Source organism: Musa acuminata, chromosome BXJ1-3 (assembly GCF_036884655.1).
Source record: "Musa acuminata AAA Group cultivar baxijiao chromosome BXJ1-3, Cavendish_Baxijiao_AAA, whole genome shotgun sequence".
Taxonomy (NCBI): Eukaryota; Viridiplantae; Streptophyta; class Magnoliopsida; order Zingiberales; family Musaceae; genus Musa; species Musa acuminata.
In genome coordinates, this window is record NC_088329.1 from 229824 (window position 1) to 247310 (window position 17487).

Here is a 17487-nt window from a genome sequence, read left to right on the forward strand (position 1 = left end):
AATTATTTTGATATATAAGCTATAACTTTATCCTTTTATATCAAACACATCTTAGATTATTTTTAAATATATCACTATACATCACAAATGAATCTGAAATCAATTAGGTGAGATCTAATGTTATTTGTTTTGTACAACAAGAATTGAAGATGAAATCAATCTCCTTTTAGTTCTTAAAAACTATTTTCACATGCCTCAATTCATTTAAATTTAATTTTTTTAGTTAATTAGTGAGATGTGATATTTGTTAGGATCGGAGCGACACTAAGAGGGGAGGGGGTGAATTAGTGCAGCGGATTAAAACTCGTAAGTTTGAAAACAAATTCGTAAATACGAGGAGATTTCGTTTTAACAGTAACTTGAGTAAAATGAGAAAATAAAATCCGAAAACTAGCAATAGTGTAGATGACAATTTCAGGAAGGTAAATACTCACACATTCAAGGAACACACCAATTTAAAGTGGTTCGGTCAAAATGACCTACATCCACTTGCGAAGCCTTCTTCGAAGAGGCTCCCAACTTCCACTAGCAAATCACTTTGAAGGGAAAGGACAAATACCCCTCTTACAACCTTTTACAAGTGGTTCACACTCTTACAATTTTCAAAGAGAAAGAGGGAGGTGAACACTCAAGCTATTGAAACCAAAAACTTGTTAAAGGCTTTGCTAAGACTTTTATCTCAATCTCTTGATTCTCAAAGGTTGTAATCTCAGCTGAGAATTGAGGAGTATTTATAGGCCCCAAGAGGATTCAAATTTGGGCTCCAAATTTTGAATTCTTTTGGGTTTCCGAGGCTGGCGGTGCCATCGCCTGTCAGTGACGGACACTGACAGTGTACTGGCGGTGCCACCGCCAGACCTCTTGGGTGCTGGGCGGTGCCACCGTTCAGTCCAGCGATGCCATCGCTTGGTTCTCGGGTTCTAGGCGATGCCACCGCCTAATCTGGCGGTGCCACCGCCTACACTATTTCAGCTCACTAGTTGGGCTCCAAACTTGGCCCAAACCAGTCCGAACTCGGGCCCAATTGGCCCCTACTTGGGTTATGGGATTAACACCTAATCCTAACCCTAATTAACATACTAACTACGAATTTAAAGATATTTCCTAAGCTATTACAAAGTCCGTAAGTCAAGACTTCTTCCGGCGAGCTTCCGGCGAACTTTCGACGGTCTTCCGATAAACTCTCGGAAACCGTTCTACGGACTCCCGGCAAGCTCCTAGACTTCACAATTTGATCTTGGCGAGTTCCAACGAGCTTCTTCGGCAAGCTCCGATCTTTCTCGGTGAGCTCCGCGAACTTTCAACGAACTTTCAACGAACTTTCCGATGAGCTTCCGAAAAACCCTTCGGCAAGCTCCCTACTCATTCTCGGCTAGTTCCGGTAGCATTCCCGACGAACCTTCGGACTTCCGTCGAACTCTTGGACTCGCAACGAACCCTTTGCGCTTGACTCTGACACTTTGTTTCACTTTATGTCTTCATCGTTATCGTAGTTAATCCTGCACACACAAGCCAAAACTCTACTCCGATCTAGACAATTATTACAACGCGAATTGACATTCTGTTGCCCGGCACGTCATTGGTTGGCGCTTCGTCCAATTCTTCAGTGCATCGCCACTCTTACGGCTTGTTGCCGAATCGACGGTTGACCTCCGCTACCCCGATATCCTTGGCGCAATTTCGCTCTCCTTGGCCCGATGCCCGACGTCCGAAGCGTTCTGCCGTCCAATATCCTGACGTGATCTCCTCCGGCGCAATGTCAATTCCTCTTGCTTTAATTGTCTCATCCTGATCAAAGCATCCTATGTCACTCAAAACGCAGATCAAATCATAAACACATATCAAGTGGTTTCATTATCAAAATACGAGATTCAACAATATTATCTTGAAAAATCCTTTTACAATACATCTATAATAACTTATCATCCCACGAAAACTTGTTACCCCTATTACAATAGTTGGTCGGGGCTAGTTACTAAATGCTTCCACCTTAATTGAATCTACTTAGATCTCTTCCTTGGTTACATTATGCATAAGGAATATTAGCTTCTCTAATCAAAATTCACACTTCTTAGACCTTATATATAATTATTTTTTAATATATTCAAGGTTATTTTTAAATGTTTTGTATTTTTAAATTTTTTAATATATTCAAGGTTATTTTTAAATGTGAATATATCAAAATGTCTAATAAAAATAATCATAAATATGGTTAGATACTCATTGAATATCCTGTTTATTAAGTCCATATAGATAGCTGATATATTTGTTAGGTCAAATGACATCATTAGAAATTTAAAGTTCTCCTATCTAATCTTGAAAGCGATATTGGAAATATCCTCCTTGATTTTCAATTGATGATACTCTCCTCTCGGATCAATTTTGAAAAACACTTATGCACCTTTGAATTGATCAAACAAGTTATTAATTCTGGAAAATAGATATTTATTCTTAATAGTCACTTTATTCAACTCTCTATAATCTATGTACAATTATATTGTCCTATTTTTTTCTTTATAAATAGGATTGGTGCTCTCATGATGAAAAGTTAGGGTAAATGAACTCTTGATTAAGGAGCTCTGTATCTTTAACTCTTTCAATTCGAGTTTTTCTATAAGATACTTTGAAAATACGTTCAATACCCTACATTAAATCTATGACAAATTTAATCTATCTGATCATATAAAGAGATCCCTTAGAAAGATCTAAAAAAATTTACTTATAACTGGACATATCCTTTAGCTTGACTTTCGATTCCACTCTAGTGTCAATCGATATCTTATGCATCTACCATTTAAAAGTCTCATTGCTTTTATTATCGAGATAAAGTGGATTGATGTTTTCTCTTTAGAATTAACAAAAAGAAACTCTACATACTCTAGAGGTTGAAATACTATTCTTTTTTTTTTTTACAATCAATGAAAATATGATGTTTAGATAACCAATTCATACTTAGTATAATATCAAAATCTTATATATTCAATATTATCATATTTACAATTAATTCTTTGTCAACAATTTGAATTAGATAAAATCTCAATTCTTAACGTAAATATATTATATCCTTTAATGGAATAACTATGTAATACATCACATAGTTTCTCCATATAAGCTAATTATTCAAAAAAATATATTATGTTAGAATCAATTAATGTATGTAAGAAAATATCATAAATAAATATCTCACCCAAGAGAACTTAGAGGCTAACGTCTACTTTTGTCTTAGTCATCGCAAACAGTTTGCCTAATATTCTTTTCTATTCTGATGAGATTGATATATAGTTCCTTGCTAAATGTTCTGGCTTTCTACATCGAAAACATAACCATTTACCTTTAAGACATTCTCTCATATGATACTTTTCACATTTAGGGCAAGTGGATCTTTGTGCCCGAGCTAGTTGAGACGATAAGGATATTTGATCCACTTTTTGGTAAGCTTAATATGAAATTTAAAGAAATATTCCCACACGACCTCTCTAGTATAATCAAGATCTCCAAAAAAATCCACTAGCTTTTATTACTTCACTTGGACTCAAAATCATTATACCTTGCCCTCTTTAATCAGTTGTATTAGGGTTATCACTTAGAGATCATTGTATAGTTAGTCCTTGATCTTAGAAAAAAATTGGGATTGTAACTAACTCGTATGGTCTTTACCTACTAGTTGCATTGTATTCACCTAACTCAACATTTTTGCTCAAGGCATTGACTATAATATTTACTCGTTTGGGCTTATACTTCATTACCATATCAAATTTAATTAGTAGGTCCTTCCATCTTATATATTTTAGGGAGAGTTTTTTCTGAGTCTAAAAATAACTTAATATGATCATCATCAACACAAATCACGTTTTGAAAAGTTAAAGTCTCTATACTCAAATACTATAAACCACTAATGTCATCTTCTTCTTAAGCACAGGATATTATAACTTAATCTCATTGAGCTTATAGCTCTCGTAAACCATCACGTGACTCTCTATATAATAATTCTTTCAATAGTAAAATATAAAGCATTCATATAAATTTTAAAAGGTTCATACTTTTCTAACTATCATCAAGACTATTATTTCTTTAACAACTTCATAAGTCGAGTTGCAATGTTTCGAATATTTCAAAATGAAACATCGATAATAATTGATAAAACCAAGAAAGAATCTTAGCTAGCATCTTCTTTGGTTTTTGTCATTCTATCAACGCTTATCAAATGGAATCGTCTACTCCATATCCTAAGAATAAATTTTATTTATTTATACAAAATAATATTTCTCTTTTTTTCATAAATAAAATATTCTCCCAGAAGAGTTTGGCAAATGATTTCATATATTTAAATACATGCTTATCATAATCTATGTTAAGCCCAGCTAAAAAGTTAAAAAAACTTCTCTTTTTCTACAATTACCTTCGCTACACTTCATCTTAACATCTTGGGAATAATCAAGATGAAGCTACAATCCTTTGTTTTAATCTCTTAAATGTGAGTAACATCTTTGACATTTGAAAATGTATTTCACTGTCTCCCAAATCTCTTTTACTGTAGATATAAACATGCATACCATTGAACAGAGGAAGAAAGATTGTTTTGGGCAATGAAGAAAATAACTTTTAGCCTTATATCAGATACTCTTATAAAGGAATTCTTCTTCTTTATTTGATTGAGGAACTTATATAATTTACAAGAGTACAAATTTGATAAATGGAGAAACGAAATCATACAATTATAGGAAACTAATATCTTAAAAAATAAAATGGAGAAACTAAATCCCATGAGGCGTTGTGGACAATGGTCTGATTGTTTTTTCCACCTAATGCAGGTGAGATGTGAAGCAGAGAAGCTCCAGGTCCTGCTGTTCTTTGATATCATGAAGATCACATTTCCAGCTAAATCCCATTAAGCGTTGTGGACAATGGTCTGATTGTTTTCTCCTCCTAATGCAGGTGAGATGTGAAGCAGAGAAGCACCAGGTCCTGCTGTTCTTTGATATCATGAAGATCACATTTCCAAATTCAGAGTTCCGAGAATCCAGAAATCTAGTATGTGGTCCTGGGGGAGCCGTGATGACACCGTATCAGAAGCCAGCCTCCTCCAGCAAAATCAATCTGCGAATGTCTCAATTAACAATCTGATTAGCCGTGTCTCCATCAAGGCCTCACAACATCAGGTCACTTGTATGGATGATGAATGGAGGCCAAAGTCTTAGAGGTCGATTTCTGGCTGTTTGAATGCAGAGATGATCAAAAGGACACGCTAAGGGAAAAGTGTAAAGTCTTCTGGCGAGCATGACAGAAGAACTTCAACTTATACAGTCATCTCATGATTACCTGATCAATAAAAGAGAAAGACTAGTTAAAATCCATATAAATTCAAGTCTGATGATTTCTTCTTACCTTCTTATGATTTCTTCTTCATTCAGATGGGGGTACATGTTTGGCATCATCCACAATCATCAAATTGGCAGTAAGAGAGAAGTGTGAGAGAGATGGGGGTAACTCTGCATATGGATTCTTCATTCAGCTCCCCAATAGTCCCTGCAAATTAAGGAGTATAAGAGAACACAGGGCTGAAATATTAAACACATCCACAAAATATAGTTTTAAGTAATTTTGACTGGTATTCACTGATAGAACTGTCTCCCAAAGAAAAGAGTTCTCAAAAGGAAGTTTCATTCTTTATTTCAATTTAGTCATGCCTCTATGCTGTCCATGGTTGTGAACCAAAAGATCTACCTAGAGCTATGCCTAGGTCATCAAACATATTTACCACACCAAATCTGAAATAATGGAGGACCTTATGGCTCCGGTTGTGATCTCGACAAGCTCAAGAGAAATGACAGCTATTTACAACTCTTACCTTGATTACCAGGGGTATAGCAGCCAGAGACGAAGGTGACCAGTTAGTGGCCGTTGAAAATCATAATTGTGCAAATGCTGCTTTCAAGTTTTCTCCTCCCAACAATCTAAACCAAGTGAACGACAAGCCAACATATCTGGTAATATACCTTGCTTTAGCATTATGTTATACAACTCATAAGCTTTTTTTCTTTCTCCAATCTTGCAATAACCAGAAATTAAAGCAGTATAAGTTACTAAATTAGGTCTTAGACCAATTCTTAACATTTCATCCATCAGTGAAACTGCAATGTCCATCGAAAGCAACTTGCTATATCCATATATAAGACAGGTATATGTAAACACATCTGGAGGCAAACCACTCTGCATCATTTTATTAAACCATTCCAAAGCCTTATTCATATTCTTACATTTACAGAAATTAGCAATCAGTGACGTGAATGCAATCCTGTCAGGCATCACGCCCCGTTGAACCATTTCCTCAAACAAATTCAAAGCTTCAGGCATCCTCCCATCATTGCAGAGCCCATTTATGAGGCTTGTATATGTAAATATGTTGGGTGTGACACCCTGCTTTGACATTTTAGCATACACCTTAAAAGCTTCTTCCATGTTTAACATTTTGGCAAAACCTTCAACAAGGGTACTATAAACAACAACATCAGGACGAAGCCCTCTCTTTATCATATCTCCAAAAACTATCCAAGCCTTTTCAAACATCCGCCCTTTGCACAAGCCATTGATGATGACTCCGTACATGCACAAGTTGGGGGTGATTCCCATGCCACGAACTTCATTCAAGAACATTAAAGCTTGTTCTACGTAATTCTCTCTGAAGAATCCATCAACTAGGACAGTGCAAGTAACAATATTCGGCATTATCCCTGTTTTAATCATAACTTGGAATTGTGCTAAAGCTTCCTTCAAATGTCCATGTCTACAGAAGCCATGAATAAGGCTGGTATAGTTATAAACATCAGGAAAAAAATTATTTTTGATCATATCCTCCCAAAGAGCACAAGCACCATCCAGATCCCCATGCTGACAGTACCCGTCAAGAAGAATGCTATAAGAGATTTGGTCATGCCTGTAACCTTGACGCCTAAGCTCATGGAACAAATTTAGTGCCACGTTCACTTCTCCTATCCTACATATTCCATGTAAGAGTGAGCTATAACTAACCATGGTGGGCATAGTTCCACAGTTTACCATTTCAACAATCAAATCGTAGCCCTTCGAAACATCACCTTGCTTGCAAAACCCATCTATTAGCATTGAATAGCTGTGCACATCAGGTGGGAATCCACATCCTTTCATTTCATCTAAAACCTTCAGTGACTCTAAGGGCCGTCCTTCCTGGCAAAAACCATGAATAACAGCATTGAAACAATAAGCATTCAATGGGAGACATTTGTGCAGCAAGTCCTGTAGAAAGCCCAACGCAGGCTCCACACACCCGGCGCTACAAAGTCCACGAATGTAAGTAGCATAAGTCACTGCATTTGGCCTCACTCCTACCTTTTCCATATCCAAAAGAATCTCCTTAGCTTCATCCAAATATAAGATGTCCCCTGTAGCATATAAACCCATCATGATAGAGTAAGTGTAGACATTGGGAGAAGGGCCCGAATTCTTCAAGGCCTGAAATAAGCTTCTAGCATACCCTATCATCTTCCTCTTAACCAAACATTGAAGCAAGAAATTGCATGACTGAATAGAGAGTTGTAGTGCAACTTGCTTAGCCTCTAAAAATGTCTCAAGGGCATCTTCAAACATCGAGGCCTCTGCAAATATATATATTAAAGATTCATACGCTTGTGATCTCATGGCACCATCCAAAAGACTTACTAATGGTGAAAGCAATTCGAGCATGTTGGAGCCAACATTCCTATTGTATTCTGCTATATCTCGAAGCAAATGCTTGACCTCCTTATGCATCCCAGCTGACAAGAACGTATGGATTAGCACTGCAAATGATTCCAACGATTGGGATAAGCCAAACCTGTTCACTGCTATGGAGAAGCTCATCTTCCTCGCCACTTCCCAGTTCAAAGTACTCACTACAAAGGAGACGAAGGGAAAAATACTCCGACCTCTATTGTTGTAAAATTCAGATTTTTTCTCGCTCTCACCGACGGCGGCCAATTCTAAGAGTTGCTCTGAGGAAAAGAATTGGTCATGAAGACACGACAACAATGCCAAAGCGGAAGAGTAGGGCCTCCAAGATCGAATTTTTTCAACAAAGACGCCATGGAAAAGTACTAACCCGTTTCTACTCATAGACCAGGCCTCCAAAACCTTTCACTCGGGCAATCGAACAAACACCCATCAAGCTTGAATGAAGAACACAATCGGAAGCAAAGAAAGAGCGACAGAAGGCACTTCTATCGTGCACTCGTACAAGATTTAACAGCGAGAACCTAGAGAAGTGTTAGTAGAGAGAACACCGTAGGCAAAAACCTGATTCCACGCTGACGATGTGAGACGAAAGCAGCGGTTTGGGGGCATCACTTGAACGGGGAGAAGAGAAAAGAAGACCTAAGAAACGCAGGCTCGCAGCCTCAGCGGCCGCTCACCAGCCGTAGGCCGCCGCCATTGCCCCGCGGCTGAGGGTTTGAAGAGGAGTAAAAGTGCAGCGATCGAGCGGCGCCACGTCTAACTGGTGTCGTCGAACCTTCGCACTCCCCTCGAATCTCAACCATACGTTTTCTCTTCTTACGGCTTGGATTGCTTCAGAGTATGACGTGACGTGGTTCGCCAAGTCAAGTCAAGATGTGCACATTTTTTGTCGGAGGACAGCCCTCCCTTAAAAATTTATTTGATTATTATTTTTTCAATGTTAATTTTTCTCTTATATCATTCAATTTTATTTTAATTTTTTGAATCAGTTTGATAAAATAAATGGTTAAAATACGTCAAATCCTCTATTAAAAATTTATCTGAATTTTTTGAATCAGTTTGATTCAATAAATGGTTAAAATACTTCAAATCCTCTATTAAAAATTTATCTGATTATATTTTTTTCAATGTTAATTTCTCTCTTATTAATCATTCAATTTTTATTTTAATTTTTTTATCGATAAATGGTTGCAAATCCTATAGTGCTTGTTCCCCCTTCCTCCTATATCTTTCTCTCTTTCCTACCATCTACCATGGAGGCCAGTGCTATTGTACCAAATATTACATTTATTTCTGTTAACTAAAACAATAGTGCAAATTCCATATTGCTCCAATAGACAATTTATTTGTGGATGTAAAAGCAAAGTAATTGGTTTCGGATACAGGAAGATCTAAAAAAAAACTTCAATGGTAATAAGAAAAAACAATAGATTACTTATTCTTATGATGTTACCTTTAAGAAAGCTAAATAATAGGATATGGCTCTTATAATGAATTCCTAATATTTGGGTTATTACAACTTACAGATGTGGATAACTAAGATGTAATCTTGCAAAAATGATCAAATTGTTTGGGCTAACTCACTGTTAATGTATTTCTTTTTTAATCAATATTTTTATTCTCACAAACAAATAATATTTTACATCTTAAGCAAAGTTTAATCTGACACAATATAATTTAAACTCATAATAGGGTGGATTAGCATAACACAAAGTATTAATTGCACAAACTGCACTTTAAACAAAACAATGTGCCGGTAAATCATTCGTCTTTGTAAACAAACTTTGTGTACACAACATTATTTCGCCTTTGGCATTTTATACATGGAAGTCGCAACATTGAATTAAGAAACCCTGCAAGTTTCAGCTTCCTATAACACCAAGAAAGTATTACTTGCACAAATTGCAATTCAGACAAGACAAATGTGCCGCTAAATCAATTTGAGTCTTTGCAAAAAAGCTTGTAGACACAACATTTCTCCTTTGTGCTTTTGCACTTGAATGTCACAGCGTTGAACTAATCACAACCTGCAAGTTTCAGCTGGACAGAATACCAAGAAGTATTTCTTGCACAAATTGCACTTCAAATAATACAATGTGCAGCTAAATCACTTTAGTCTTTGTAAACAATTACATCCTTTTGCGCTTTTGCCAATGGAGATCACAGAACAGTTCCCAACTCTTGTGAACATACTGCAACTTTCAGCTCTGCTAATCACTTCAGTCTTTGCAAACAAATCTGCATACACAAACATTTCTCACATGAAAGTCAGCAATGGAGCGATGCCCAACTCTGGTGAACCCTGCAAGTCACTTTCACCCCTGCTAAACATTTCTCACATGAAAGTCGCACTCCAAACAATACATTGTGCTGCTAAATCACTTTAGTGTTTGCAAACAAATTTGCACACTAACATGCCTCCTTTGTGCTTTCGCACATAAAAATCTCAGCATTAAACTAATGTCCAACTCTGGTGAACACACATCCTGTGAACTGCAGCTGCCAACAACACCAACAAGTGATAATTTCACTTCAAACAACACAAAGGGCTACTGAATCGCTATGTGTTTGCAAACAAATCTGTATACACAACATACATCCTTTGTGCTTTTGCACATAAAGTCACAGCATTGAACTAATGCCCAACTCTAGCGAACACCCTGCAAGTTTCAGCTGTCCATCCAACTCATGCAGCACCGAGCAAATCTCGGATGAGAGATGAATCATATCACAAGCAGCAAACTCTTGCACCACCCCATCAATCTCAATCCAGCTGCACCCAGGTGCCCTCTTCTGCACTCCCTTCTCCTCCAACATCCCCCTCACAGTCCCAACCTTCTCCCATGCTTTAGCTTCAGCATGCATGTTAACCAGAAGCATATAATGTGCACTGTGCTCTGGTTCCAGTACAAGCAGCTTCTCTGCAGCAATCTCAGCTACCTCCATGTTTCGATGTATTCTACAACCAGAAAGTAAAGCTGACCAGATTGCGGCGTTGGGTGCCATTGGCATGCTCCTGATCAAATTCAATGCTTCTACTAAGTGGCCGGCACGCCCTAGAAGATCGACCATGCATCCGTAATGCTCCCGCTCAGGACGTATTAAGTAGTTCTTGATCATGCTGGAAAACATCATTCGTGATTCTTCCACCAGCCCTGCATGATTGCACGCGCTGAGAATGCTGACGAAAGTGATACCATTCGGTTTAGTTTTGCCTTCCTCATTCATCTTGTGGAACATGGTTATCGCACCCCTCCCGCATCCATGGATCGCTAGCCCTTGGATGACCGAATTCCAACAGAATATGTTCTTCTCTTCCAGCTTGTAAAAGATAACCAGTGCTCTCTCTGCACTCCCGCATTTTGCATACATATCAATCAGTGCTGATCCCAAGTGTACACCAAGATCAAACCCATCGAGCATCACATATAGGTGCAATTCTCTCCCCAAGTCGAGAGCTCCGAGATGAGCACAGGCTGAGATCACGGTAGCCATCGCCACTCGGTCAGGTCTGACTCCTGCGGCCTTCATACTGTGAAAGGTTTTTATTGCCTCTTTGTACCGCTTGTTCTGGGAGTAACAAGAGATCATCGTGGTCCATGAGACCAAGCTCTTCTCGGGCATCTCGTCGAACAGAGAAACGGCAGACTCAACATCCCCTGACCTTCCATACCCAGCGATCAATGTATTCCATGAGACTATGCTTCTATCGGGCATTTCGTCAAAGAGCCTCCTGGCCGAGGCCAAGTCGCCAAGACGGGCATGGCCCAGAATCATCACCGTCCACGAGACAACATCTCTCTCAGACATTTCGTCGAACAACCTGCTCGATTCATTAATCTTGTCGGAACTGGAGTAAAAGTCCGTGAGTGCAGTCTGGAGTAAGAGGTGGGTTCCGAAGCCCATTTTCACGATCTGCCCATGAACTGCTTGGCCGAGCTCAGTAGCCGATGACCGAGCACAAGCCTTAACTATGTGCGAGAAAGTACATCCATCAGGGAGCACGTCGGACCTCAACATGCCAACGTACAACTCGAGGGCCGTGGACGATTCAGACTGCCAAAGGAGGCCACCCACGACGGCATTGTAGACGAAGACGTTCGGGTCAGACATTTGGACGAAGGCCCGGAGGGCATAATCGATGAGGTGCAGCCGAGAGCATGCGGCGAGGAACTGGTTGATCAAGAAGGAGTCGCGAAGAGCGCGGCGCTTGAGCATGGTGGCGTGCACGGACTGGAGGTCCTCGAGCGAGCGGCATGCTTGAAGCAGGGAGGGGAATGCTGGGAGTGTTTGGAAGGCGGAGGTGGAGAAGAAGATGGCAATGGCCTTCCGCGGCTGGATGACCATTTATTATTTGTCGTCACTTGGTTGACCAATAATGATTGCAGTAATCGTGGCTATTTATTTATTTATTTATTTATTAGTGGAATGCTTCAAGAATTGCAACACATCACGATGGATGTCAACAAAAAGAAAGAAAGAATAAACATAAATTTGTTATTCACAAAAACAGACAAGTAAAAAAAATTGGATGGATGGATGTCGTCCTGATAAGGGACCACTTGAGGATCAAGCCTAAGTGGTTTTGCTCCAAAAGTTTTGCTCTTTTGAAGCTTCCAAAAGATATCTTTGAAGATAAGGGAGATCCGACAGACTTATGAACCCTTGGTTCTCATACTCCTCAACTAATATGAGACTAAATTACCTTACCCATTCAAACTCTGCGTAGTTATATGGCCACCCTTTGTGTTTTTTTTGTCTAGATGCCAGCCTTGATTTGCAAAAGGTTCCACCCCCGACAGTTTAGCATGCATGCATACACCCCCCCCTAAAACTATCTTTTGAGCAAATAATATTTAATATTTTAATCATGACAAATAAATAAACCCTAAAATTCCAATTATTTGGGATTGATTGAGCTTTGTAAACGGTTGTCTGCTTGATTAAAAATAATTTAGATTCTTATTTATGGTATCCTTCTATCCCATCCCATCCCATCCCATCTACTACTAATCATCTTATCTTTTTATTATAGTAAGTATTTTTATATTTATATATATATATATATTATAATGTAAAATGCTGTCATCTGTAACTGCACTTGAGAAGAAACGAAAGGACATCCTCAACACCACACACACAAAAACAAACAAACAAAAAAAGACAAAGAAAAACAAAAGAAAGTTACATTATGCATCCCACTTAAAATTAGTGTCCCTTTGAGCTACACAATTAATTATAATTTCTGTCGAAATGTTGGCATCTTGTGTTCTGACTATGTAACGAAAATTTTAGGGGATAAGATAAGATATCCTACTATAATATATATATATATATATATATATATATATATATATATATATATATATAATTTAATCTCCATTCCTTTGGTTTCTTTGTGTATGTATTGGAGGATTAGTATCGCTTTTGCAGGGAACATGGTAACACGGACATCAGCAAATCGAGTGTTCTCTGCGTCACCTCCGTGACCTCACGAGGCCAAGGGGCAACTCTCTCTCTCTCTCTCTCTCTCTCTCTCTCTCTCTCTCTCATTAGTGTTTGACGAATTGCCTTGCCAGGTGCTGGCCATGGCAGTGCGTGAACCGAGCCCTGCTCCAGCGTCGACGTACGAGCTTGCTTCATTAAACTAATGAGAGAATTTGGAGTAAACAAATGGGTCGTGAGACCAAATCCAATTCTATTCCCTCTTTCCTTTCTCCTCATCGCACATGGAGAATCGCGCCACCGGGGTTAAATCCCTGGCGCGGGGGGACGAGGAGTAAGCGAGCTGCACTAGTGGCTATCGACTCCCATGGCGGACTCGGGAGCGGCAGGAGGGGGAGACAAGGACGGCGAGCAGACGCGGTACCGCGGGGTGCGGCGCCGGCCGTGGGGGAAGTACGCGGCGGAGATCCGCGACTCGACGCAGCACGGCGCTCGCGTGTGGCTGGGCACGTTCGACACCGCGGAGGAGGCCGCGCGGGCGTACGATCGGGCCGCCTTGTCCATGCGGGGCTCCCTCGCGGTGCTCAACTTCCCCGCCGACGCCCGCGCCTACGCCGCCGGCTCCTCGCGCGGCGGCAGCAAGCAGGTCATCGAGCTGGAGTGCTTGGACGACAAGGTGCTCGACGAGATGCTCGAGTTCGCCGAGAAGGAGAAGGGCTGCAAGAAGAAGTGACGATCGAGCGCGGCGTCGTCGCAGGCACAGAATAAGCCAAGGCTGTAATACTTGTATGTAACTAGGCTGATGTTTGGGGACTTGGAAATCTCTTACTACTCCACTCTTGTGTCAGCGATCGTCTTCGCACCAACAAGAAACTGATATGAACAGTATTCGATACCTCTGATGCATGAATATACAGAAGAAGCAAATCCGTTCCGCCGTTTCCATGCTTTCAGGCCACCAATCATGCCATCACAACTCCCAAGGGTTTCATTCACCCTCTTTCCGGCTCAGTTGTTGTTGGCTTCAGCATAATCTCACAAACAACATATCGTGAACAAGGGTGGGGAAGCACAACAACACAAAGAACAGTCCAACAAGGAAGAAGATGACGAACCAACCGACCTACCATGAAGCCGCCATGCTCTCTCCTACTCATGCATGGTTCCGATATCGGGCTTGCATCCTTGTTCCTTGCACCGAAACCACCAGTTATGTACTCCATCCTTGTTCAAGCTCGTTGTTTGATGCTGGGAGAACACACTCCTGGTTCTGCAGCAGGAATCCAGCTTCCTGTGAGCTTATGTAGATTCTCTTCCACCTCCTCCTCCTCCTCCTCCTCCTCCTCCTCCTCCATGGACAGAGACACTTGAACCTTTGGTTTTTGTGTGTTCTGATCACTGTAACCTCGATGTTCTTGACCCAGGGGTTGATGCCACATATAAAGACTACAAATTTAGCCCAAGATATTTGATTGGATTCAGCAAACTAGGGCAACAATGTATGCATCTCTCAATCATGCAGGAGAGGATCTGAATTCCCCTTGGATCAAAAACTCAAGCTTCTGAACATTCATGTCAGTGCAATTCAAATGGGTTTTCAAGATTCATTCATGTATGGAGAGGAGTTATCGGGCGATGTCTTCCTACATTCTTTCAAGGATTCAATCCAAACCTTGCTCGTACATGTTGTAATAAAGATCACAAGTGGTAGCTTTGTGTTTATGTATGTATGGATCACATTATTTATTTTTATGATAAGAAAAATAATATATTAGGATGTCATCCCGTCGATACGGGCTATCGTTGTACTCCCCCCGAAGGACACTCGGCACTCTACTACTACTACTTTTTCGCACTTAATCATCGATCAGTAAAGACCTAAATTAAAATAAATTTATACTTATGGACGCATATTCATGTACTTGCAACAACATGTCATTTGTCTTTAAAGTTTTTCAAGCTCATCATCATAAGATACTCTCTCTCTCTCTCTCTCTCTCTATATATATATATATATATATATATATATATATATATATATATATAATCTTATTTCTTACATAATGTAGGCAATAGATTAGTGATTCTGTGATATGCAAATTACATAGTTATGTTAAGCACATCTAGGGAAAATTAGTATAAACATAAAAAGACTATTCATAAATCTAAAATTAAAATTTGATATTGAGAATACTTATGCAACTTAATCATTTTTTTTATGGCTCAGTAATATGGGATGCCACATTTTGTGTTACTCAGTCCTGCATGCAGTTCTTCTTATTTGGAATGATTCTTCATAATTTTCTCATCAATCCCGACCGCTTGTAAAACGAATTAAAAGTAAAAAAAAAAATATTGCCTTTGAGAGAAGCACATTATATGATGAGCCCCTATCGTAATATTTCTCGAGAAAGAAAGATGGTAGATATTGTTAAATCATATGTGACAAAAGAGTTACCGATAGAGAGGTTTCGTAATAAAAGACTTTTATTTGTTAATTATCTATCCTATTTCAATCTCTGAACCTCATGTGAGAATAGGGAGAATCATATATTTAGCGTAATCCTTTCTCAAATAATAATAATAATAATAATAATAATAATAATAATAATAATAATAATAATAATAATAATAATAATAATAATAATAATAATAGAGTACTACTAGCTTAGGATCTAAAACAAAGAAGGAAAAATAATAATAAAAAGAAAAACTATAATGAACTTCTCGAAATAATCTTGGACTTTGATTAAATCACGACTTAAACAAATATGATATTTTTTTTTATCTCTAATTTAAATTAACTAAAGCTCTATCTAATCAATTTATCGAAAACTCATATCTTAAATCAATAAAATACTTTATCACTTTTTGTAAAGAGATCCTAGCTCTCCTAAGCTAGCTCCTTATCTAAATAAAAAAAAGGGTCTAATTAATATTCCAGTAGCTTTGGGACCCTAACGAATGTGAAATCCAATGAGGTCATATTTTTCAATCTTTGAGTCGAACGATAGGAGATAATTTTAATTACAAAACTAGTATTTTTAACGATAGTATAGCCTAAAAGACATGGTGATGCATTGGTCTCTAACTAGCATGATCGACTTCCCATTATGTAATGGCTTTTGTGATCGATGAGCTGATGCACCGTCCACCTTCCATATGATCATAAGTTCTGATTTTGAATATTAATCATAAATGGTTCATCATCGGATTCAATTATTAGAAAACAAATCCAGCAAAACGAGCATAGAATATATATATATATATATATATATATATATATATATATATATATATATATATATATATATATATATATATATATATATATATAAAAGAAAGAAAGAAAACAATCTGTTGAATTAGTTCATGCATCACAATTTTCTCATAAACCCGAGCGTATAATATATAGTCGTCCCATTTGAAAGAGCTCCCGTTTCCATATTTAAATTCTTATTCTCAAAGTAACTTTGGTACCCAAAAAATAAATAAATAAATTAGTGAGATGGATCGATTTTTTTGTATTGTCGTGAAGAAATTTTCAGATAAATACGAAGAAAAAGAATAGTCTCCGGTGGAGTCCATTTCAGTATAGCAATGGGGGTGTTGTTGATGGTACGTACGTGAGTGAGAGAGGCTTTCACGATAATTAAAATCACTCTTGTTATTGTGGTGGTGATGGCGCTATTATCGACAAAATATCCCCAGAAAATCCTAATTAAAATCACATGTGTCGATCGACTTCAGCAAACTCCTCTGACTGACATAATATGATCCAATAAGTGAAGGACAAAAAAGTAGAAGAGGCTTTCACGATAAGAGGGGGGGGGAGGGGGCCGGGGGAGAAGGCAGGCACGTTCGTGTGCAGGGCCGGAGGGAGGAGAAAGATGGCGGCAGTCCCATCAGATTCCCAACCGCACCGCACCGCACCGCCCCGCCTCGCCTCTAGAAGACGCTTCAACAAGCATCCTTTTTCTTTTCTTTCTTTCTCATCATCTCCAGGGCCTACTCTCGTAGGGGACGCTCTACGAGAACCAACGCTCGCCAGGGGGCATGCACCTCCGATTTCATCCTTTCTATCCTCGAATCTGATTAATAGCTAGCTGTTCATGGATTTCATACAACTGACTACCTACCTATTTTACTTTTTTTTTCTCAAATCTGATTAATAAAGACCATATCTATTTTTGAATCCGACTAAAAGAAACTATGGAAAGAGATAGATAGATAGATAGATAGATAGATAGATACAATCTGATTAACTAATTAACTAATCGACTTATCGTAAGCATG

The 17487-nt window shown here is 38.7% G+C and overlaps 3 protein-coding genes across 6 annotated transcripts; 1 reads left to right on the forward strand and 2 right to left on the reverse strand.

Annotated features, from left to right (window-relative positions):
• Positions 1-4623: 4623 nt before the first annotated feature.
• On the reverse strand, positions 4624-8519 carry LOC135614275 (pentatricopeptide repeat-containing protein At5g39710-like). Of its 4 annotated transcripts, XM_065111475.1 has the most exons (4): positions 8114-8519; positions 5849-8006; positions 5386-5526; positions 4624-5319 (listed from the first exon to the last, which is right to left on the reverse strand). In XM_065111475.1, the coding sequence occupies exon 2, from the start codon at positions 7873-7875 to the stop codon at positions 5932-5934; it is 1944 nt and encodes a 647-aa protein (XP_064967547.1). In that variant the 5' UTR covers positions 7876-8006; positions 8114-8519; the 3' UTR covers positions 4624-5319; positions 5386-5526; positions 5849-5931. The 4 variants fall into 4 exon arrangements, with proteins under 4 accessions (XP_064967547.1, XP_064967542.1, XP_064967536.1 ...); XM_065111470.1 differs by having other exon boundaries at positions 5858-8519; XM_065111464.1 differs by having other exon boundaries at positions 4624-5097; positions 5849-8519.
• A 978-nt stretch (positions 8520-9497) lies between these two features.
• On the reverse strand, positions 9498-12125 carry LOC135614292 (pentatricopeptide repeat-containing protein At1g06143-like). Its single transcript, XM_065111488.1, has one exon. It carries the CDS (start codon positions 12091-12093, stop codon positions 10369-10371), a length of 1725 nt encoding a protein of 574 aa, XP_064967560.1. The 5' UTR covers positions 12094-12125; the 3' UTR covers positions 9498-10368.
• Positions 12126-13347: 1222 nt separating this feature from the next.
• On the forward strand, positions 13348-14049 carry LOC103977303 (ethylene-responsive transcription factor 14-like). Its single transcript, XM_009392783.3, has one exon. The coding sequence runs from the start codon at positions 13559-13561 to the stop codon at positions 13922-13924; it is 366 nt and encodes a 121-aa protein (XP_009391058.2). The 5' UTR covers positions 13348-13558; the 3' UTR covers positions 13925-14049.
• Positions 14050-17487: the final 3438 nt, after the last annotated feature.

What these genes read in the sequence shown, in the direction of transcription:
- LOC135614275 (XM_065111470.1), bottom strand. Translation starts at nt 8,127, where the DNA reads ATGAGTAGAAACGGGTTAGTACTTTTCCATGGCGTCTTTGTTGAAAAA.
- LOC135614292 (XM_065111488.1), bottom strand. Translation starts at nt 12,093, where the DNA reads ATGGTCATCCAGCCGCGGAAGGCCATTGCCATCTTCTTCTCCACCTCC.
- LOC103977303 (XM_009392783.3), top strand. Translation starts at nt 13,559, where the DNA reads ATGGCGGACTCGGGAGCGGCAGGAGGGGGAGACAAGGACGGCGAGCAG.